We start from the raw sequence: 23,935 nt of genomic DNA on the forward strand, positions 1-23,935 counted from the left end.
TTCCATCTTTCTATATGTTTCATTCTATAAAGAACCCTCTCTCCCTCTTTTCCAACAAATCCAATTTGTTTCTTTCTTTCACTGGGTTGGTTGAGAACTCTCATACTACCTCTTTCTCTCTCTCTCTCATCCCTCTCTCCCTCACGCCTGTCTTGTTGTGAACAAACCCCAACCCTAGCAGCACATCTGTCGGCTTGTCACGGAGTATGTGTTATTGTCGGGCTGAAGGTGGGTGGCGTTGGAGAGCGAGACATCTCTCCCCCGCTAGAACATCATGACTTCACTGCTTGAATATATGCTGATTCTTCCTACAATAAATACCAATGGCCTTCTGGAAAGACATCTGTCCCACTCTTGGCTTGAGCTTTTGAGTCTCTGACTTTCTCATCACCGATTTCTCGCGCCCTCTCCCCAAAGTTCTTTCTCTCACCGTCTCTCTTTGTTCTATTTTCCTCCCTCGTAAATTATTAATAACCTTTCATGTCAGCAATGGGTGTGACAGAAACCACTAATTTGAAGGTGTGTCCACGTACTTTTGGCCATCTAGTGTAGTGTGCTAATGTGCATATCGTAACGATACAGCAGAGACCAGCTTATATCGTTGGAACATATGATGGTCATTTACATATTGGCCAATGAATCGTGTCAGAATAAATCATCTCAATAGCATTGGCTCACCCTAACGGTATCAGAGAGGGTTGACATAAACATTATTGACAATAACGAAATAGAAACCAGACAGCTTCACCACAGTTGGAAAAATTTGCAATAAAATGTATTGTACCTCACGATCATTGACTCACACACGTGCAACATTGTACTATAGAACTGTACTGTATATCATTAACACTGCCAAAAATATTTACATATTCCTCTATATAACAAAATAGCAATACTGTAGAGTTCTGCTAGATATAGCATACAACATTTTCATAACATTCCCCAAACCCACAGCTGGTATACAAGTCTAGATAAAAGAACACAGACTCTTAAACAGCACACATACAGTGACAATTGTCATGTGCCATTCCCAATATTGTAGCCCTCTCTCTTAAAAACATGGTCATGTCAACTGTCAACCGCATTTAAGGTCAACCGTATTCAAAAGATGTTTTGTGCCATTTTGTTGTAGTATACAGAACTCTCCTTCAAGTGAAAAAGTGCATTCTAGGTAGTACACAACTGGTACACAACCAGTTAAAGACAGAGAACTAAAAGCTATATTTAAATTAGGAGTTTCTATTATGTAATTTTATGTATACCTGACATAATTATACCATCATTGGGGTAAACAAGAACCTACTATAAGACTATAATATGTGCATTCATTACTTTATTTGGAAGAACACCCCGGTTTCTACAAGTGTTCATTACGAATATCACAGATATGCATTCAAATTACGTTCAAATCAAGAGTTGTTGGAAAGAGTTGTTGGAATAAGTGGACGTAAGAAGTTTGAGAATAAGAGAATGACCTTTCAGGAAGTTAAGTCAATTAAACACGACCCCGGACATGAAACAGGAAGCAATTAAAGGCTTTTAAATGTTCTGGCTTCACACAAGTGAAGATGTCAGACACGCACGCACGCACACACACACACACACACACACACACTACAATCAGTATCTATCAAAACCCTCCTTCTGGTACAAAATGCCCCCAGAGCTTAATTGCTTCCTCTTATCTTGTCCCCCTGTGCAATACAAACAAATGGGCACATAGAAACTGTGTGGTGTGTGTGTGTGAAACCAACCCCCAGAGGGAAATCAAATGCTGTTAGTCGTTTCTAGGGCCCTCAGCCCATAGTATCAACTGTAGAGCTGTGTGTGGAGAGGCTAGATGAGACTACCACACCATATTTTAATGGATCTCTAGTATTCTGGCCAAGGATGCCATGAGTTATGGTGGAGCACTTAACTCCTCCATGACTCAATCCCCATCCTCCCATACCGTGTAGTTCCCATCACTGATTTAGAAGCACTGGATTGGTGTAAACATTGGCTGGAGGGCGTTTCCACCATTATAAAATCCATTACTTTAAGTGTGCACACTTAGTGAGAAGTGTAGAGAATCGGAACGCAAAAAGTGGGAAGAATATGCTTTTAACTGAGCCATGTTCAATGCATCAATCTTCAGTCTCCATTCAGTCGATTGATTAAATATACATTTATGACGCTTATACAATATTAATCACACAGATGTAGTGTATTTCACAAACTGATACTGCAAAACAAAGCTAAATGTAAGGAGTCTGACACACTAGGAGGGCATACAGATGTACCTAATGCATAAGCATGGGAGATTTCAACATTCTCCCATAGATTCTGTAATCCTTCTCTGATTGACAAGGACAGGGGGGAATATGGGTAATATGAACTTCATACATAACTGGGAGTTGATTGGTTGTTGATTGTTTGGCGGCCTAAAGGAACCAATGATTAAATGAACGAACACATGGTAAGGAAGAGAAACGCAGTAGATGCTCGATGACAACAGTGGCCTTGTGCCATTTCATGCAGATTTTAGCCTGAAAATCAAAACTAAATTGCATATTAAAGCAATATAAGATGATCATATGTTAAGGATGAAAGTACACATTTGTAAATAAATGAATGTGTTGAGAACCTTGAGGGGACCCCAAAAGAGACAGGAATCAAACTCAAATAAAAAATGGCCTTTGAAACAATTACAGAGCAGTAATCAAAATCGGGGGAGGAAGGACATAAACCATGAATTAATACATGTCATTCCAAATGCATTAGCGTTACCAGTGAGCTCCTGAAACCAGGCAACTATTCTCTCTACTCCATTTCTCCTGGACTGTAAACATTTACCTCCATTTTCTTTTTCTTACAAAAATAAACTTATTTTCATACTAAAATAAATGCTGTTCGTCAGACTTTCGTTTCCCTACACGACGAATGTACAAAAAAAACTGCCATTTTGAAATTCATCATAGGAAAAAAAGAAAACATTTTATCCTCAGAAGAAATGACTAAGGAGATACAAACTATCTGCAACAGGGTTTAGTCAACTCTTTCATAATGAATTCACAGTCAACCAAAGCCACAACCAATGCATGGTATTCCTTCACCAAGGGGCTATCTAGTCTCTCTAGATGGACCAGTTGCTTCCCACAATGTACCAATGTTCCAGCATACTAGTGCGGTTGCCCTAGGTCTGGGATTTCTCAGACTAGGGGCTATCTAATACACCGAGTTCAGATATAGTCAAATGTCGTTTACTTTTATCAACAGACAACTTCGATGTGCTTTTCACTATCCAACCAATGGGTGAACTCAACAACACCCACAATGCAATCTTGCTTTGGCTTCTAGAAACAGAAGCAACATCAATACAAAAAACTAAAACTGCAAGAACTTGGCACAGAGCAAATGCACATCACTGCAGACACACGTTATGTTAGGTAACAGAAGATTTCACCACATGCTATTGGGTGGCTCGACTTGGAGATGACATGACATTAAAACGGAACAAACAGGCACTAATATCGCCTCCTGTGCTGTGTTACTGGCGGTGCTAATAAAGCTTTAGCAGTTTGAAACAGGGCTGTAGCTGACGTCATCACTGCAAATCTCCATTACCGTGGGCTGTGATTGTCAACTGATGTGGTAAAACAAACTCGTAGTTGGTCCCCACAACACATGGTGTACAGTACTTCAGAAGTGGAAATAAACAATAGTCCTAAAGACCCCTAAATTAAGGATAAGGATGCAATTTAACAATTGGATATTCAGAAATGCTTGACAACATGTGCATAGTATAAATGCTACAATACCAACAGCGTTGAATGTTATGGAAATTATTTCAAGCAGAGGTGGTGAAAAAACATCAGCTTCAATTTTACCACATGTAAATGCTGGTCACTCAGAACACGCACTAACTGTGTTTGACACTCAAAGCCCATGCTGCAGGAGGCTTATATTGACCACACACAGTAAAAATAGACATTCCTATAACGAGGTGAAGATTTCCGTGTTTCATTCTGGAATACGTTGGCAGTGATGATCTCGTAGAAAGAAATCAAAATGTCACATGTCCAAAGAGTCAATAAAGTGATGGTGACATGGAGACAACTAACAGAGGTGCTAAACTATACCCCCAGTCCAGAGGCTAATGACAAGAGCTGTGATTGGCTGCCTGGTTTCCATGGCGACTGAACGTGACAGCAGTCAGAAAAGGGAGGCAGGACAGGAGGACCCTGTAGATGAGGCAGTGGGGACAGATAGGTGTGTTGCACTGCTATGGGTTCTATTGCTTGCTTGTCTCTTATTTATTTGGAGCCACTACCTCCCATCAGGGGGCCAGGCGCTGCCCCTTCGGTCCCGTTTCTCATCTCCAAGTCGACCCCGGGAGCTTCCTTCCTACTTGGCTCTGATTGGCTCAGGACTTGACCTCATCACGGTCGTGCCCGAGGGAGAGCTCCATGTCGGACAGACCCACCTCCACAGCCAAGATAAGGGAGGTGTCCGAGTCGCTGCTCAGCGGGGGCTGGTGCTCACCTGCAGGGAGAGAGAGACCGGTCAGCACAGACACAACATGGTGGTCACCTTTTAAAGAGAGGGTGATACAGGTAAACCTGAATGGACCCAAAATGGCGGTTAATGTGCAGTAGAAGAGACAAGATGAGGCGACTGATGAAGGCATAGTAGGGAACCTGACGAGATGTAAACTGCTTTGTAAGTGCTGTGATGTCCACTTGACTAAAGACAGACTGCACGACACCAGGTCTTAGGAGATAGCAGCGCTACACCTGGCCTTAGGAGATAGCAGCGCTACACCGGGCCTTAGGAGATAGCAGTGCTACACAGTCAGATGAATAGAAAACAACTAGAGAAGTACAGGGGACCATCAATCTACTTCACATATGCTCTCTATGAACTAACACCACTCCTGTCCCACTTTCCTGCAGCAAATCGGGCCTTTTTTTGGCAACATGCTGTAGCACGGTCCAAAGTGAAGGATAACCGTAATAAGTTAACAGACAGCGCTCGGTGTTTACGCTGGCGGACATGGCGTGCACCACGATCTGTCACTGCAACACAGCAATTCAGCAGAACACTGATAGATCAGATCCTTCATCTCAGGGCGGTTGTCAGGCGGCACTGTGAGCTAGTTAGCGCCGCGACAAACAAACAACAGAACTCCCATTAACTCCCAGCTAATTGATGCAGGAAGAACACAGTGTGTGACGGGCTGATAATGAGTCTCACTTGACAACCAACACAACAGAACTAAACAGTGTGTGTGTGTGTGTGTGTGTGTGTGTGTGTGTGTGTGTGTGTGTGTGTGTGTGTGTGTGTGTGTGTGTGTGTGTGTGTGTGTTAATTACACATCATCCATTTCCAAATACACTGGCATAAGCTATTTGAATTACTTAGTGAAAGTGGAACCAATTTTACAACCATACAAGTTGCAAGCAGGCACCAAACATGAGCTGCATCCTCAAGGAGGTAAATGAAAACCTAATAATAATATATAACAGTTCAATCCTGTCTGTCCATGGCTGCATTTTGTCATGGTTACATAAAGGCTTGGAGGGAGGGAGAGAGGGAGAGAGAGAGAGGGCAGGGAGTCTGAAGGTGTGTCCTGAAAGGCTCTGGTGTAGTAGCAGGAGTTCAGGCTCGAAGTGATGCCAGCTGCTATTCACAGAGACTGGTGAGGAACAGAGAGAGAGACTGGTGAGGAACAGAGAGAGAGACTGGTGAGGAACAGAGAGAGAGACTGGTGAGGAACAGAGAGAGAGACTGGTGAGGAACAGAGAGAGAGAGAGAGACTGGAGTGGAACAAAGAGAGAGAGAGAGACTGGTGAGGAACAGAGAGAGAGAGACTGGTGTATATATATATATATTTATGACATTTGTAATGTCTTTACTGTTTTGAAACTTCTGTATGTGTAATGTTTACTGTTAATTTTTGTTGTTTTTCACTTTATATATTAACTTTGTATGTTGTCTACCTCACTTGCTTTGGCAATGTTAACACATGTTTCCCATGCCAATAAAGCCCTTGAATTGAATTGAATTGAATTGAATTGAGAGAGAGAGAGGCTGGTGAGGAACAGAGAGAGAGAGAGAGAGACTGGTGAGGAACAGAGAGAGAGAGAGAGAGAGGCTGGTGAGGAACAGAGAGAGAGAGAGAGAGAGAGAGAGAGGCTGGTGAGGAACAGAGAGAGAGAGAGAGAGGGGGGCTGGTGAGGAACAGAGAGAGAGAGAGAGGGGGGCTGGTGAGGAACAGAGATAGAGAGAGAGAGGGGGGCTGGTGAGGAATAGAGAGAGAGAGGGGGGGCTGGTGAGGAACAGAGAGAGAGAGAGAGACTGTTGTTATATAAATAATAATATCAAGCATTACTAGCAGACCAAAGCTCTGGTTAAACCGGATGCCCTCAGATAACTCTGGGCCCAGTGTCCTCAGTCAAGTTTAGAGCCTACGTGCAATAACATGATTATCCGAAGGACACACAGCTGCCATCACGCAAATATACTCCCCTGTAACTACAAAGAACAGCCTGTAACACTAACGAGCTTAGAGTGCCAAGCTATCTCACTGACATTGAACCCTACATGCACTCCTGCATGAACAGGAAACACCTGAGCCTAAAGCAGACATTACCAGTCCCTAAATCCATGCTCCCTTGACACACATACATTTCATGAGCACTGTACACTCACACTCTACCCCCTACTGGTCGGGTGCCAAGAGCAAAGGACTTTGCTGAGCACCAATGGGGCTCCTGCTCTGGCTAAGAGCAGGCCCACCTCCAACTCTTCAGGACCAGTCAGAAGACCAACACAACGAGACCCCACCTACATTATTCTGTGTATACATTCTGTTGTAAACTCTGGCTGGGCAGCCTAATTATTCTGACTCCTCACAGAGTCATATTGCTTAGGTCCGTGCACGGTAAACGGAAGGACAAGATATCTTTGACTCAATAAACTTTCTTTTTGATACACCTGATTCCACTCTGTCCAGCGTCGTTGTTTTGCATTTCCTCTCCAGCATGTAAACACCAACAAAATGGTAGCATGAGGATGGTTATTCCTGAATTCAATCTATGATAGTTGGTGTGAGAGGACGAAACAGATCAACGGCTCAAAATCAGACGAAAGAGTGACCTGTCCATAGGAGAAAATCTGCCATTCATCTTGCCGCAGGAAATCTGATCAGAGCGCTCTACTTAAAAGGTAAGCAGAGCCTGTTTAATCGAAATCTGCATATTGTATCTTAGCCTAAACCAAATTTTGATCAGAAAGTACTGGGCGTGAGTATGAATCGTTGCAAAAAATTTTTTTACATAAAAACCTAAGGCATTGGTCAAGGAGATCTTGTTTTGCTCGTTTTTATTTTTATTTTTATTAATTGGCCTATACTGAGTTATTATAATGGATACTGAAATTAATGTTTGACCAATACACTAGATTTCCCCCTGGAATCCGGTTTGTTCTGAAATCTGCATAGAAATGAGGTTAAACCGAGGCTGTATTCTAGTGTATAATGGATACTGAGATTAATGTAAACTGAGTGAATGAATTGCGTGATTTTTAAAATTGGTTGTGTTAGAGGAGTAGTTAATGCATGTAAAAGATCCTATTAAATAAGTGGTATACTGTTTAATTGGTTGTGTTAGAGGTGTAGTTAATGCATGTAAAAGATCCTATTAAATAAGTGGTATACTGTTTAATTGGTTGTGTTAGAGGTGTAGTTAATGCATGTAAAAGATCCTATTAAATAAGTGGTATACTGTTTAATTGGTTGTGTTAGAGGTGTAGTTAATGTATGTAAAAGATCCTATTAAATAAGTGGTATACTGTTTAATTGGTTGTGTTAGAGGTGTAGTTAATGCATGTAAAAGATCCTATTAAATAAGTGGTATACTGTTTATTTGGTTGTGTTAGAGGTGTAGTTAATGCATGTAAAAGATCATATTAAATAGTGGTATACTGTTTAATTGGTTGTGTTAGAGGTGTAGTTAATGCATGTAAAAGATCCTATTAAATAAGTGGTATACTGTTTAATTGGTTATGTTAGAGGTGTAGTCGAATAGACATAGTATATGTAAGTTTAGCGTTCCACAAGACAGAGATCGGGAATGATGTGACCATTGCACATCACACTATAACATAATATAACCAGTTTTGATGTTCCGCGATTTTGTTGTGCCCAATTCAGAGAAAACATTTGTTGAGGAATGATTGCCATACTCTGAATACATAAACGGTGTAAGATTGACGGTCGGTGAGCCAAAATACTGATCAGTCGCCGAGCTGTGAATTAACCCAGCCGCCGTGCTAAAATATTGACGGTTTCTTTTTTCTCTCTTTCCGCTGTTGGTATTCCCCAGGAGATAAAATTATTCTGACAATTGTTATAGAATCGCTTGAATTTACTGATATAAGTTCCAAATGGAAGTTACTGAATTATTTGCAGAAAGTATTTAAATAATTCACTGAACAACTTTTAGCTCTCTAAAATAAATTCCCTAAAGTAGCTAAAATTATTCTGACAATTGATATAGAACCGCATGAATTTACTGATATAAGTTCCAAAAGGAAATACTGAATCATTTCTAGAAAATATTTAAATAAATCGCTGAACAAATTCAACTTAAACTGACAGATGCTAAGCTAAACACTGATTTTTACTTTTCACATTTCTATTGATATTTCCTAAAGAGATAGAATTATTCTGACAATTGTTATAGAACCGCTGGAATTTGCTAATATATTGTTCCAGGAGGTGATTGCAAAGATGGAAATTTATAGAAATATTTAAATACATAGTGAACAGGACTGATTTTCAAACCTAGAGGACACATTTCAAAGGCTAAAATTATTCTGACAATTGGAATAGAAGCCAAATAAGACTAATATATTTTCCAAAAGAAATCACTGCCAAATCATTTCTAGAAAATACCTAAATAAATCGCTGAACAAATTCAAATAAACTACCGGAGAAACAACACGTAGCTGCCAAATACACCCAAAATCAAGTTCAATGAATATTTAGAACAGCGCATGACTGATAAGTCGGGAGAAAAGGGGGTGCAGAGCCAGGAAAGTCTCTGCAGGTGCAGCTGATAAAGTCCAAATGGAAAAGATGTTACAAAAGGGGAGACCTCTAAAAAAGGGGGAAAAATGATTGCAGAAGAAGCTCAAGACCAAGGGAGCAAAAGCCAGATAGACTGAGAGGAACAAGATATACATGTTCAAAAAGAAGGGGAATCCAACAGCAGGCAGCCCCACTCATACAGATTGTGGGAGCCCCACCACCCCAATACCCTCCCCCTCAGCAGTATACCCTGCAGCAGCAACAGCCACAACGGGCTCAACGGGGCCCCTACACTGGACCATACAGAGGGGGAAACTACCAGTGTTATAACTGCGGAATTCCCGGTCACTTTGCCAGAGATTGCAGGAAACCACTCTCCCCGCAGCAACAGCAATGGAGAGGAAGAGGAAGTGGAGAGGAAGAGAGAAAGGGGAAGGAAGAGGAGGACCCCCTCCTCATCAGGATATTACAACCAACAGCAAGATTACAACCAACCACAGTTCCAGGAATGGCTGGGGACAGGCCATGCCCTGGCCATAAAGATGCCCACCACCCACGGCAGGAGAAGGGAGCCGATATTTTCAACTACACACTGAACCATCTATGATATGTGAAGTTGAGGGTGTTCCCCATCAGTTCCTGATAGACACAGGATGCACCTATTCTACTATCAAGTTCCCTCAAATGCTGTAATCTGATTCCATATCGGTGGTAGGGGTCACGGGATCACCTGAGGCTCAAAGCCGCACTATCCCTTTAACATTCTCCTGGGAGAAATCTCAGTTGAAACACCAGTTCCTGTACTGTCCAAAATGCCCGATCGATCTACTAGGACGGAACCTCTTATGCAAAATGGGGTGCACCAGATATCTTACTGAAAGTGGAGTGGAAGTATCCACCAACCCTCCCACTTCAACACCTGATCGCCCAGTAAGAATTATGATGCCACTCCTGCCGATGCCCACACTGTCTGAAACCCAAGAAGTGTACTGGCTAAAATGCCTACCCACAGGGCCTGCCACCCCTCACATCCAGTTTAAGTTCAACCAACTGAAAGCTCAAATCTACACTCTGCACCCATATAAGACTCCCCAAGCTGAGATGAGACACTGATGACTGTCCCTATACTGAAGACTGGGACGAAGACATGATGCACCTGACCCCACCTATCAGGTGTTGTACCATTGTGTGTGGCCCAGAGGGAGTGGCAGCACCGGTCATCCTACGATCAAGGAACCTCCATGCACCCCTGGCCTGGACGGCTGAAGCATCAACAGCCATAGCACTCCTGAAAACAGATCTATCAGCGGCAGCAGCTCTGACTGCACCTGACTACAAGAACAAGTTCCATTTGGATGTTTCTGAAAAGGAAGGATTCACCTCATCCGTCCTATTCCAGAAACAAGAGGGGGAGAGAAGGGTCTTGATGTACCACTCTTCCAAACTTGACCACATTGAGGTAGGACAGACAACATGCTCCAGATACGTTCCTGCAGTAGCAAAAGCTATTGAAAAAATAGCTCACCTCGTGATGTCACCCTTCAATCAGCCATCATCCCTCAACCAGTACCTGCTCAATTAGCTGAAATCATCGGATTGACGCAGGCCCTCATCAGAGGAAAAGGAAAGACTGTGAATATCTATACAGACTCAGCCTATGCCCATGGAGCAGTCCACACAAATGGACCCAGAACTTTTAAGAGAAGCACATGGCCCCACACACACGAAGGCAAACTAAAGACCCTTCAAAAGGTCTCGCACATCTGGTGGCACCATCACATGAAAATATGACTGATTTTTTATTTTTTATTTTTTTTATGACGATGACTTATTTTATGACGAATGCAATGTTTGTGACAGCCACAACCCAAAGAAACCATATCAAACACCAATGGGCTCATACTTAGTACCTAATGCATGTTTTCAGGACATTGGTATAGACTACACCGACATGGGCCCCGAAAATGTATCTAAAGGCAAACGCTATCTCCTAGTTATGGTAGATAGGTTCTCCAAATGGGTAGACGCAATACCAACAGCGAAGGGGGATGCTAGGTCAGTCGTTAAGTGGCTACAAACCAAACTAATACCCAGGTATGGCATCCCAAGACAAATCAAATTTGACAAATGGCTCACATTTAACAAACACCTGAGACAGGTGGAAGAAAGATTTGGCATAACACACAGATTTGGTTCTGTGTACCACTCCCGGTCCCAAAATCTGGTGGAACGTTAAACCAAAAGCTGAAAGCTAAGATAGCTGCAAAGTTGACATGGGTTGAAGCCCTGCCTCTGGCGTTGATGGATAGCCTCACCAAAGGCACCCATCTCTCTCCTCATGAGATAATGACTGGAAGAGTCATGCCTGGTCCACCAAGGGAGGGAGGTCATATGCCCGCTCTTGATGTACAACAAATTGTAATGTCTAATTATGTGAAAAAACTGACGATTCTCTCTGCAGCACTCTCTACCCAGGTTCACAAGGTCCAGGAGGGGGAGCTGCCGGGGGACACGCCACCACTGAAGGTAAAGGTTGGTGACTGGGTGAGGGTTAAAGTCCACAAGAGAAAGTGGCTGGAACCCAGGTGGACTGGACCGTACGAAGTGAAGGAGGTTACTTCACACTCAGTCCAGGTCAAAGGTAAATCAGGCGCACCTTGGTACCACCTTACACATTGCACTCCAGCCCCAACTCCTTCCAGAACACTGACAGAGGTCAGAGCTGATTTGAACAGCCTAAATTTGATTCCAAATGAAGATATTCCTGACTCAGGTAATGGGGCATCAAACCCCTCTAACCCTGATAAAGGAACCTCGCCCAGTTATAGGGACATTTCTTCCTCCCTGGGTGAGGCTAGGAATATCTGAACCACTGTTTGTGATATTCCTACTGATATTTGGGGTGTCCCTGGGCACTTTCACATGGTTAATAGAACAACAAACACATATTAAAGCATCAACCCCTCTCACCCCAACCCCTATCCCTAATAACATTCCTAGCACCACTCCCTTCAATCTCACACGCACCAAACATAGCACTACACCTACAGACCCACCATGCACACCAGACAAGGTGCAATAACATGATTATCCGAAGGACACACAGCTGCCATCACGCAAATATACTCCCCTGTAACTACAAAGAACAGCCTGTAACACTAACGAGCTTAGAGTGCCAAGCTATCTCACTGACATTGAACCCTACATGCACTCCTGCATAAACAGGAAACACCTGAGCCTAAAGCAGACATTACCAGTCCCTAAATCCACGCTCCCTTGACACACATACATTTCATGAGCACTGTACACTCACACTCTACCCCCTACTGGTCAGGTGCCAAGAGCAAAGGACTTTGCTGAGCACCAATGGGGCTCCTGCTCTGGCTAAGAGCAGGCCCGCCTCCAACTCTTCAGGACCAGTCAGAAGACCAACACAACGAGACTCCACCTGCATTATTCTGTGTATACATTCTGCTGTAAACTCTGGCTGGGCAGCCTAATTATTCTGACTCCTCACAGAGTCATATTGCTTAGGTCCGTGCACAGTGCAGAACAAAGATATCTCTGATCTTAAAATAAACTGCCTTTTTGCTACACCTGATTCCACTCTGTCCAGCGTCGTTGTTTTGCTCTCCCTCATGTAAACACCAACACTGGTGAGGAACAGAGAGAGAGAGAGAGGCTGGTGAGGAACAGAGAGAGAGAGAGAGGCTGGTGAGGAACATGAGAGAGAGAGAGAGAGGCTGGTGAGGAACATGAGAGAGGCTGGTGAGGAACATGAGAGAGAGAGAGAGAGACTGGTGAGGAACAGAGAGAGAGAGAGAGAGAGAGAGAGAGAGACTGGTCAGGAACAGAGAGAGAGAGAGAGAGACTGGTGAGGAACAGAGAGAGAGAGAGCCTGATGAGAGAGACAGAGAGAGAAATGTGAGAGGACGAGAGGTTAAGGCTTGCATTAGGAGAGAGTCAGTAGCAGCACTGCAGACTGGCTCTAGCAGACATGCAAACACATATCTCATCATCTATTTTATACACTCACGCACACACACACACACACGCATCTCTTATCATAATCCTCTTTGAAACCAGGCTGACAGACCTACGGCTGCCAGGAGCATCTATAATAACATCACTAGGGAGATCAAACAATTATATCAGGTAGGAAAGACCAGGAGCACTTGGTATGACTCAGGAGGCTTATTTGTCCTGTATGACTCAACATGAACAGCTCTGCTGGTTGTCACTTCAAATCAGAGAGGTATAATGCAAAGCAGGTTCAAGGACTTAGCCAGCTAACTTGCCTGAATATTCTGAAATATCTTTATAGTTTTTTTTATAAAGATAAACTTGAAATGGGCATGGTCTAACTGAGCCAACAACCAAAAACACATCCCTAAACGTAGCTTTCCTACTGAACCAGAAAGTAATTTCTGGTTGTTTATCAAAGTCAGCTGGCTAACTCCTCCTAATTAGTAGTGTACCCCTAAGGCGTTACTCTTCGAGGGGAGTACTGATCTAGGATCAGTTTTGCAGTTTAGATCGTAGTGAATACCATTATATGTACAGCCTTCCTATTTCGAAGACACTGTGAATATGGGCCTGGAGCTTTCTTTCTCCTTACCCCAAATGGCATCCCCCTCAGTGTGCGCCAAGTTTGTTTTACTGCCTATACTGCATTAAGCTATCGTGCTGGTGACAGCCAGACTACAATAAGGCTAAAGGCCTAGAGTGGCAGTACTGCCATGCCATTCCATAAGCAATGACTCAGCCCGATTGGGCTCTGCGTTTTGCGCAACCCACAAATCACTCTCCCTGACATCGCAGATCCATCCTGGGGCTTAAAATAAACAGCAGGTGGGGGATTTTGAATACGCTCCGGGATGGAACCGAGAAAGCGAATATTTAACACAAAGGTAGGTGTGACAAGCAATGCCAAGGCTCGAAAAGGGGACAAGCTGTGCACAGTTGAAGGACATACAGGCATGTAAACTCAGTGTAAAAAGTGTTCAACTACCTTGAAGGTAGAACATTGACTGGCATTCATGGGAGCGCAAGAAGTCGGCTTGTGTTATGGGAATGAGGGAGGGATAAAAAAAAAAGTACAAGGTTCTCCCTAGTTTTCTAATGTTTTGAAGGGGCTTAGCAGGTTGACGCTGTCCAAAGTGTTTCCCAGGTCTTTAAGGTACAGTAGAGGCCTCAGGAAGCTAATAAGACGCTGTCACAAAGGCAGCATTAACTTGTTCCATTGGCACAAGAGACTCGAGAGTCGAGCGTTTTGGTCGGAGGCCCCGCCAACTGCAGGTGGAATTTCAGCACGATGGGCAGGACAGGAAGTGGGCCATGCCCGTGTCAACACACTCCTGCCCCACTCTCCGGGCCGACTGCATGCAGGCAGGCAGGCAGGCACGCGCGCACACACGCACACACACACACACACACACACACACACACACACACACACACACACTAATAAGTTCCATGTGCTAACCAGCTGTTAAACAAACAGGCTAACTCAAAAAACACAATGTGCCTATCAATGGCTCAGTGCTGTAGTGCCTTATCATAATACCTTGCTAATAGCAAGCATGGCAACCTTAAAACATACTCTGATGCTACGTATGTAAACCATGCCAATGCATTTGGGTTAGCTTGTGACTTTGAAAAAAGGGAGCACTATTCCTTCTCTGGCCAGGGACTGGATTGAGGGAACAGTGAAGCAGGTGGCTGATGGCCTAGTTCTGGCCCTGGGCTAGCTAAGCCACGACAGTACAGCAGCCCTGGACTAGCTAAGCCACACCAGTACAGCAGCCCTAGACTAGCTAAGCCACACCAGTACAGAAGCCCTGGACTAGCTAAACCACGCTAGTACAGCAGCCCTGGGCTAGCTAAGCCACGCCAGTACAGCAGCCCTGGGCTAGCTAAGCCACGCCAGTACAACAGCCCTGGGCTAGCTAAGCCACGCCAGTACAGCAGCCCTGGGCTAGCTAAGCCACGCCAGTACAGCAGCCCTGGACTAGCTAAGCCACGCCAGTACAACAGCCCTGGACTAGCTAAGCCACGCCAGTACAGCAGCCCTGGACTAGCTAATCCACGCCAGTACAGCAGCCCTGGACTAGCTAATCCACGCCAGTACAGCAGCCCTGGACTAGCTAAGCCACGCCAGTACAGCAGCCCTGCGCTAGCTAAACCACGCCAGTACAGCAGCCCTGGGCTAGCTAAGCCACGCCAGTACAAGGCTGCATTAGAAATGGTACGGTATTACCTATATAGTGCACTACTTTTAACTAGAGCCCTATGACCCCTGGTCAAAAATAGTGCACTATCTAGGTAATAGGGTGTTGTTGTGGACGCACATGTGAAGAACCAGGACATTGTGGTCTGTTAGAGAGAGCAACTACTCTCTGTTCTGGTGGAGACAGAGAGGACACTGTGGTCTATTTCAGAATACAGTACTCCTCTTATATCCCACCATAGCACAGCTCTGAACATGACTGGTATGTGGGAGTGTTCTGGTGTTCACTGGTTTGTGTTGAAGAAGTACAGGTGAGTTGAAGAAGTTCTGTTAGTGCTGGGATGGAACCAAAGCATAGGTGTGTGTGAGAGAGTGTGTTACATGTATATGCGTATATATGTGTGTGTGTGTTGATGCGCAAATGTGTGTGTGTAGGTGTGTGTGTGTGTGTGTGTGTGTAGGTGCATAGGTGTGTGTCTATACTCACTGCTGGCGATGTGTCGGCTGTCCCCAGCCTGTGGTAGTGTCTCGTGTGCATCGTGGTAGACCTGAGGCAGCCCTATCGTCCTGTCCATGTCCACCATGTCCAGCACCACCGAGCTCTCCTCCCCGTTCACCGTGATGTCACTGGCCCCTGTGATTGCGTTGGTGGGCAGGCCTCCCACTGACATCTCATAGTCTGGCGGAATGTCACCCCCACAGTCAAAGTTGGGCTGAAATCAATCAATCAAATATAAAAACATCAAAAACACTTTCCAAAAATAAAATCTCTCCATGATCAGGGTCGGGAATGAAAGAGAGATGGATAGATGTTGAAAGACAGAAACTCCTTACTGGTATTCCCAGCGCTTTGAGGATGTTCATTTTACACATGGGACAAGTCCGATGGTCCAGAAGCCAGGGGTCCACACAGCTTTTATGGAAGATGTGCCTGAGGACAGAGTCACACACACAAACACGCACAGCCTTGATGATGTCATCCGTAGTAACAGTCTCCTTGGTAACATAGCATCACTCACCATGCTCTACATATGCTCTCAGGTACAGAACAGTAAATTATTGTGGCATATTAATGACTACCAATCATTCCCAATAGACCTACTGCAACACATGATCTATAAGAGACAATGATAGTAATGGGTGTCAATGTGTCTGCTCTCTCTAGTTACACTGACAAATGGGAGAGGCTGTCGTACCTGCACGGCAATATCCTAACAACATCATTCGCTTTATAGCCCTCGATGCACACAGCACAGTTGTCAAAGTCAGACTCCGTTTCCTAGAACACCAAACACACAGGAGACATTTGGTTGGTTGTCTAGTCTCCTTTTCATTTCCTGGAAGGTGAATAAAGCAGAGCGGATCAAAAGCCATGCAGCCTGTATAATTCATTCAAATTTACACACACACACACACACACACACACACACACACACACACACACACACACACACACACACACACACACACACACACACACACACACACACACACACACACACACACACACACACACACACACACACACACACACACACACACACACAACAAAAACAATAAAGTCAGTCATTATCATTGGGCTGATGGAAGTTCATTACCAAATGCTGCGCTTAGCAGGAGCGTGAGGAAACGGTTCGCTTCGGTTTAGAACCATATCACTGCTACTTAAATAGGTGCTTTTGGAAACACTTTACTTGAAGAGGGTCTATACATAAGGCATTCATAACCCCTTCATGAAACCAGTCATGAAATCTTTATGAGTGTGGCAGTATCATTCATAACAACCTTCGTAACACATTTATCCAACATCATAGAAGAGGTTAGTAAAGAACGCAGCCAGGTGTACCTTGTCTCCTTTCCTGATGGTTCGTACTTGGAGCTTACTGATGGCCTTCTTGGCTGCGTCTCCGAGACGTCTCTGCTCATAGAAGGTCAAAGAACAACAAAGAAGGTGGGGGAAAGATAAGCAACCCAACCTGGCAACCCAAAAGAGAGAAAAGAATGTCTGGAATTTCCTATATATCCAATAACCACTGACAAGGCAAGGAATGGACACGTTTCAAGGTTAGAGAAAGGGCCTGAGATGCACTGTCTCCATCTGAACCATATTACTGGTTAATAGATCTGAAGGAGACGTTCTGAGAGGCTGTGTAATGTTTTAACCCGGCCGGATGAACAGTCGCTTAGTGATGTTGACATAGCAGCGTCTCTGAGCTGACAGTTAACCCCTTGTTGCAGACCAGAGCAGAAAACACAGGCCGAGTCAGGTCACTGAGTAGTGCAAGGTATGAAAAAAGGGAAAGAGAGAGCTAAATGCATGAGGGAGGGAGCGATAGAGAGCTAAATGCATGAGGGAGGGAGCGATAGAGAGCTAAATGCATGAGGGAGGGAGCGAGAGAGCTAAATGCATGAGGGAGGGAGCGATAGAGAGCTAAATGCATGAGGGAGGGAGCGATAGAGAGCTAAATGCATGAGGGAGGGAGCGATAGAGAGCTAAATGCATGAGGGAGGGAGCGATAGAGAGCTAAATGCATGAGGGAGGGAGCGATAGAGAGCTAAATGCATGAGGGAGGGAGCGATAGAGAGCTAAATGCATGAGGGAGGGAGCGATAGAGAGCTAAATGCATGAGGGAGGGAGCGATAGAGAGCTAAATGCATGAGGGAGGGAGCGATAGAGAGCTAAATGCATGAGGGAGGGAGCGATAGAGAGCTAAATGCATGAGGGAGGGAGCGATAGAGAGCTAAATGCATGAGGGAGGGAGCGATAGAGAGCTAAATGCATGAGGGAGGGAGCGATAGAGAGCTAAATGCATGAGGGAGGGAGCGATAGAGAGCTAAATGCATGAGGGAGGGAGCGATAGAGCTAAATGCATGAGGGAGGGAGCGATAGAGAGCTAAATGCATGAGGGAGGGAGCGATAGAGAGCTAAATGCATGAGGGAGGGAGCGACAGAGAGCTAAATGCATGAGGGAGGGAGCGATAGAGAGCTAAATGCATGAGGGAGGGAGCGATAGAGAGCTAAATGCATGAGGGAGGGAGCGATAGAGAGCTAAATACATGAGGGAGGGAGCGATAGAGAGCTAAATGCATGAGGGAGGGAGCGATAGAGAGCTAAATACATGAGGGAGGGAGCGATAGAGAGCTAAATGCATGAGGGAGGGAGCGATAGAGAGCTAAATGCATGAGGGAGGGAGCGATAGAGAGCTAAATGCATGAGGGAGGGAGCGATAGAGAGCTAAATGCATGAGGGAGGGAGCGATAGAGAGCTAAATGCATGAGGGAGGGAGCGATAGAGAGCTAAATGCATGAGGGAGGGAGCGATAGAGAGCTAAATGCATGAGGGAGGGAGCGATAGAGAGCTAAATGCATGAGGGAGGGAGCGATAGAGAGCTAAATGCATGAGGGAGGGAGCGATAGAGAGCTAAATGCATGAGGGAGGAAGAGATTTGAGTGGATGATAGATAAATACTAAGAGACATTGAGAGAAAGGTAGGCTGTTAACCCTCGCTATCTAGGTCTACTCTCACTGTGGAAAAGAACTGCATCAGACCAGGCCACTGCCCACAGCTGCTCTCAATCAATCATCAAGGAAAGTCATTGTGACATCAACAGAGAACAGATTTGTGGTTTCAGGCCTGGCGAGTTCTTGGAGTGAATCATAATTCAACTCCAGCAGGTATGAAAAATCTAACAATTGTCACCATGGTACCCATTCCCCTTGACAACCCATGCGGTTGTCTGTGACATTTGTGTCAACATCGGACAATCTTAGAAAAAGGTTTCTTCAGCTGTCCCCATAGGAAAACCCTTTGAAGAACCCTTTTTAGTTCCATGTAGAACCCTCTGTAGAAAGGGTTCCACATGCAACCCAAATGGTTTTACCTGGAACCAAAATAATTCTCTCTGCAACCAAAAAGGGTTCTTCAAAGGGTTCTCCTATGGGGACAGCCGAAGAAACCTTTAAGGTTCTAGATTGCATCTTTTTTTGTAAAAGTGTGGGCCACAGTGTGTGCATTGACTACACGGTCCAACAGGACTACCCGGTTGACGGTCCAACAGGTTTCCACTAGCAAACCCAGCTGTCGCGCTATTTTTAATTTTGGCCTTCATTTCTGAATGGAAAAAGCAGAGAAAGGTTTAGAGTAGACGAATCACCTCAGAGAAAAGCAACTGCTCTACATATAGATATCGAAAAAGTATGTTCATACTGTGGTCAAACTGCTAGTTTACGCTGTCATTACGGTCATACCATACCTGGTTGCGGTCACGAGCTTTGGCATATCTGAACCACTGTATATAGTAACAGACAACCTGTGTGTGATCAGAGACACACTGAAATACAGTAGGATGACATTACCAACCATGTCTTAATGTTATAATCCCTTCAGACGGTTGGTTACAATGCTACACTCACTATGTTCCTCACATTAACCCCACATTAACCCAGTACCCCCTGTGTATAGTAGCAGACAACCTGTGTGTGATCAGAGACACACTGAAATACAGTAGGATGACATTACCAACCATGTCTTTATGTTATAATCCCTTCAGATTGTTGGTTACAATGCTACACTCACTATGTTCCTCACATTAACCCAGTACCCCCTGTATGTAGACTCGTTATTGTTATTTGGGGGGGGGTGTACAAATGACTACATTCATGTGTCTGTACAGTGAACTGTACCTGATTGCGGTCGCGAGCGTTGGCGTATCTGAACCGCTGTATATAGTAGAAGATGAGCCATGCCAGGGAGATGATCATCAGGACAATGAAGGAGATGGAGACAAACACCACCGACGTTCTGCTCACATACTTCTGAAGGTTCCTCGTTCCTATGGTGATGTGCATGGTCACCGTGACGTTGCGTTCTAGTAGAGCAGCGATCTCCTGACCCTTGGGTTCCGGAATCATGATCGCCACGATATCCCCCGTACCTGTTGGAATAGGAATTTCCAGGTGAACAAAAAGAGGAGCAGTCGTTGGTAAAGTCAATCAAATATTTATCCGGTTTGTTAAAAGTTGCAAAAGGGAGACATTTCTAGAACAGAGCAGAGAAAATGTCTAAACGGGCCTCTTGGAGATGGGCACTGTATTTTCTAAATCAGCTCCTGCTAAGCGCAACATTTGGTGTTGTGTGATTTAGAAAACAGTGCCCATCTCCAAGAGGCCCGTTTAGACATTTTCTCTGCTCTGTTCTAGAACACCAGGCTGGTAGGAAGTCAAGACTTTGTCAGCTGCTACAAAATGTATCCAACCAACTACTGTAAATATGTTGTAGTTCATTGGAAAGAAAGTTAATAAAGGATCTGTTGAGACAACCTACACATCCATATTCATGTGCCAATATTGTTTTTTGTATGGGACAGATCTGCAACATGTGCCTGTGGGACTGCATGTGGCTCTTTAATTGCTCCTTTGTGGCTTCATTAGATCCCATTCATTTGTATGGGATTTGAAACCTCTCTGTGGAGGTATCAGACCCTTATTGTGTATCAGGGTTGAGCTAAACTATAAATAACCTGTATTCACAGAACACTGTCTGTAGAACACAGTGAGTAATTAGCATTAGGCTAGCCTACTGGGACTTCATTCAGGCAGAGACAGGACGCAGAGCTAACAAAACAAACCCCTGACTCTCCATGTCTGGGTCAGAGCCCCGTGGCCCTGTTCAGAAGGGAGAAAACGTTACAGATTTAGAACGTATCTGTCGAACAGAAATGATTTGTCTGTCACAGCGTAAGGAATCATATCAGCTCTGTTCATTAGCTGACATTTCTATCAGCAACGTTTTGAACATTTCACATCCCTGGTGTCACAATACCAGACCGCTTTGATAACACAGTCCAATTGACAATTAGGTCAGGCCCAGCTGCCACTAAAAAGGTTTGATCGGTAGCTCATTTAGGGTCAAACAAAGTACAACACACACCCCCCAGACACTCTACAAGGGAACATAATTTCATAGAAAAGCCATTAGTTCACACCACCAGATAGTCAACAGAGTGGACAATTGTAACCACCAAGGATATTTTTACACATTTTCACAACAGAGTTGAAGGTTGTTGAGTTGAATGTTATCAAGGTCATGGACAACAGAAGTGCCACTCTAACACATTGTGTTTTAACACTTCAGTTAACTCCTTTCAGAGTTGAAACTAGCAAGTTCTGACAGGGCCTCCCACCAGACATTATTCTCATCCTCACCTCTCATCTAGCCCCTCTCCCTATGGCCTGTGACCTGACACATCACACAATCCTCAACCGTCACATCAAAAGATACTATAGCTTCAATATACCCTTTCTTCACACAGAAAATTACAATTACAGTGATAAAATATCCTTCAAGTGGGCTAAGTCCTAAGCTAACACACTAAATAACACAATCGACTCCCCTCAAGATTTCAAAATGGTCGCCATTCACGTTCATAAGAAGCAGGCCAAAAAGCTTCAGCGAGGCAAGACTCTGAGTGCCTTAACTTGCAGCTACAGTATGTACTGCCTACCTGTCTATCGGACACAGACACACTTTAACCACTGACTGAAGCATTGGGAGGTGAGGTGAGAGTGATAGGAAGTATAGCCTATCAGAGGTGTCTGAGTGGTTTAAAATCCCAGACAAGAGATTACACTTCATGGTCACTCCATCTGCAGCCACACATTGATGTGGGATGATGTCTGTGTCGTCAAGTGCCTAAGTGACTCATTAGCCTTTGGAACTCGGTGACATCATTTCCTCTAGTACTCTGCGGCCTTGTTACCGTGGCGTCTGTGCGGAGCCACAGGAACACAGAAGCCCCAGGGTGCTTCACTTCATCTATCAGTAATTTCTAAAGGAGATGCTCGTTCACTCTGCCACCACCGCTGCCCAGGCAGCCCGCCAGCCACAGGGCATTGTGGGATACCCTCGGCACCCGGCGGAGGTCTGAAAGTGGCCAAGGCCATTATATCACCATACCTGGGGATGGATAGAGAGAGAAAGAAAAAAAGAGAGAGAGGAAAGTTGGCACCTAGCAACACCATATTATCACTGCAGAACAGACAAAAACAGGTTGGAAAAAGCTGTGACTGAAGAAATAAAAGTAGCTGCAAAACTTTTAGCCCAAGAAAGACACAAAGCAAGCAGCAAGGCATTCAAAAATGGATGACTGAGTCTACCCACTCACTAATGAATTCCGGATTAGAAAAGGAACATTGGACTTTACTCCAGAGACTGAAATATATTCACGAACAAATGCGGATTTAAAACCGCCAAAAGATTGCCATACGACAGTCGGCGCGTCCATAAGGCTAAGAGCTAAGCTTCCCCTAAAGTAAATTGGCAAAAATGTTATAGCCTAATTATCTTACTCCTGTCGATACAGATATTCATAAAAACGCCTTATCTCAGCTCACTGGTCACCATAGCAGCACCCACCCGTAGCATGCACTCCAGCAGGTATATTTCACTGGTCACCCCCAAAGCCAATTCCCCCTTTGGCCACCTTTCCTTCCAGTTCTCTGCTGCCAATGACTGGAACGAATTGCAAAAATCACTGAAGCTGGAGACTCATATCTCCCTCTCTAACTTTAAGCACCAGCTGCCAAATTAGCTCACATATCATTGCACCTGAACATAGCCCATCTGTAAATAGCCCATCCAACTACCTCATCCCCATACTGTTATTTATTTTTTGCTCCTTTGCACCCCAGTATCTCTACTTGCACAATCATATTCTGCACATCTATCACTCCAGTGTTTAATTGCAAAATGGTAATTATTTCGCCACTATGGCCTATTTATTGCCTTACCTCACCTCATTTGCACACACTGTATATAGACTTTTCTATTGTGTTACTGACTGTATGTTTGTTTATGTGTAACTCTGTGTTGTTGCTTGTGTCGCCCTGCTTTGCTTTATCTTGGCCAGGTTGCAGTTGTAAATGAGAACTTGTTCTCAACTGGCCTACCTGGTTAAATAAAGGTGAAATAAAAATGTAAAATACGCATTGCCTACAGTCAGAAGGCGCCGCAATTTGGACAGCACACCTGGCAAATAGCCACATAGATGATTGTTAAGTTGCGAATGTCAGTGAAAAGTAGAAGCCCAGCCAGGCATATCGCAATATTTCAAAATCCAATTGAAGGAAAACATAATTTGGAATGCAAATGTCTATTGCTGTAAAGAAAAGACAGTGAAAAGATTAATCTGTCTTTTAGTTACCAAAATTCTCAATTTAATTGAGTGAACAGTATAGCCTTTCTTCTTAGCACCAGCCGAAAGTTTCAGTCATATTCCTGGTGAGTGCGCATATTCACTCTTTCATGGTTGGGTATGTGCTACTTGAAAGTTTGTTTTTGGACAATCATTTCCTCCTCCAGGTTAGATGAACGTCATAATTGTATGTGTCTACCCTTCTCATAGGAAGATTAGACGGATCAGACAACATCATTTTAATTGATCTGTTTGTCAGTGTCAGCAGAGTAGGCTACTCTGTCATTTTTGTCATACTAAAAAAATATTCTGCTATTGTCTCCAGTCATATAAAGTGTAGTAGAATTGCATGACATGTGTTCATAAAAGGCCAAGATGTTCCTGTGCAAAGAAAGAAGAAACGTATCTGATATAGCCTACAGCCATGCATTCAATGATTA

General features: G+C 44.2%; 1 protein-coding gene across 1 annotated transcript in view; it reads right to left on the minus strand.

Moving 5' to 3' along the window:
* Positions 1–753: 753 nt before the first annotated feature.
* LOC121838799 (RING finger protein 150-like) overlaps positions 754–23,935 on the minus strand; it is a 31,253-nt gene continuing 8,071 nt past the window's right edge. The window contains exons 2-7 of the mRNA XM_042311997.1: positions 19,987–20,237; positions 17,149–17,220; positions 16,499–16,581; positions 16,137–16,233; positions 15,790–16,015; positions 754–4,524 (exon numbers count right to left, since the gene is read on the minus strand). Coding sequence (XP_042167931.1) covers positions 4,406–4,524; positions 15,790–16,015; positions 16,137–16,233; positions 16,499–16,581; positions 17,149–17,220; positions 19,987–20,237 — 848 coding nt within the window. The 3' untranslated portion in view covers positions 754–4,405. The remainder of the gene's footprint in view (positions 4,525–15,789; positions 16,016–16,136; positions 16,234–16,498; positions 16,582–17,148; positions 17,221–19,986; positions 20,238–23,935) is intronic.

The sequence above is a fragment of the Oncorhynchus tshawytscha genome, linkage group LG34 (assembly GCF_018296145.1).
Source record: "Oncorhynchus tshawytscha isolate Ot180627B linkage group LG34, Otsh_v2.0, whole genome shotgun sequence".
In the NCBI taxonomy this organism is placed as follows: Eukaryota; Metazoa; Chordata; class Actinopteri; order Salmoniformes; family Salmonidae; genus Oncorhynchus; species Oncorhynchus tshawytscha.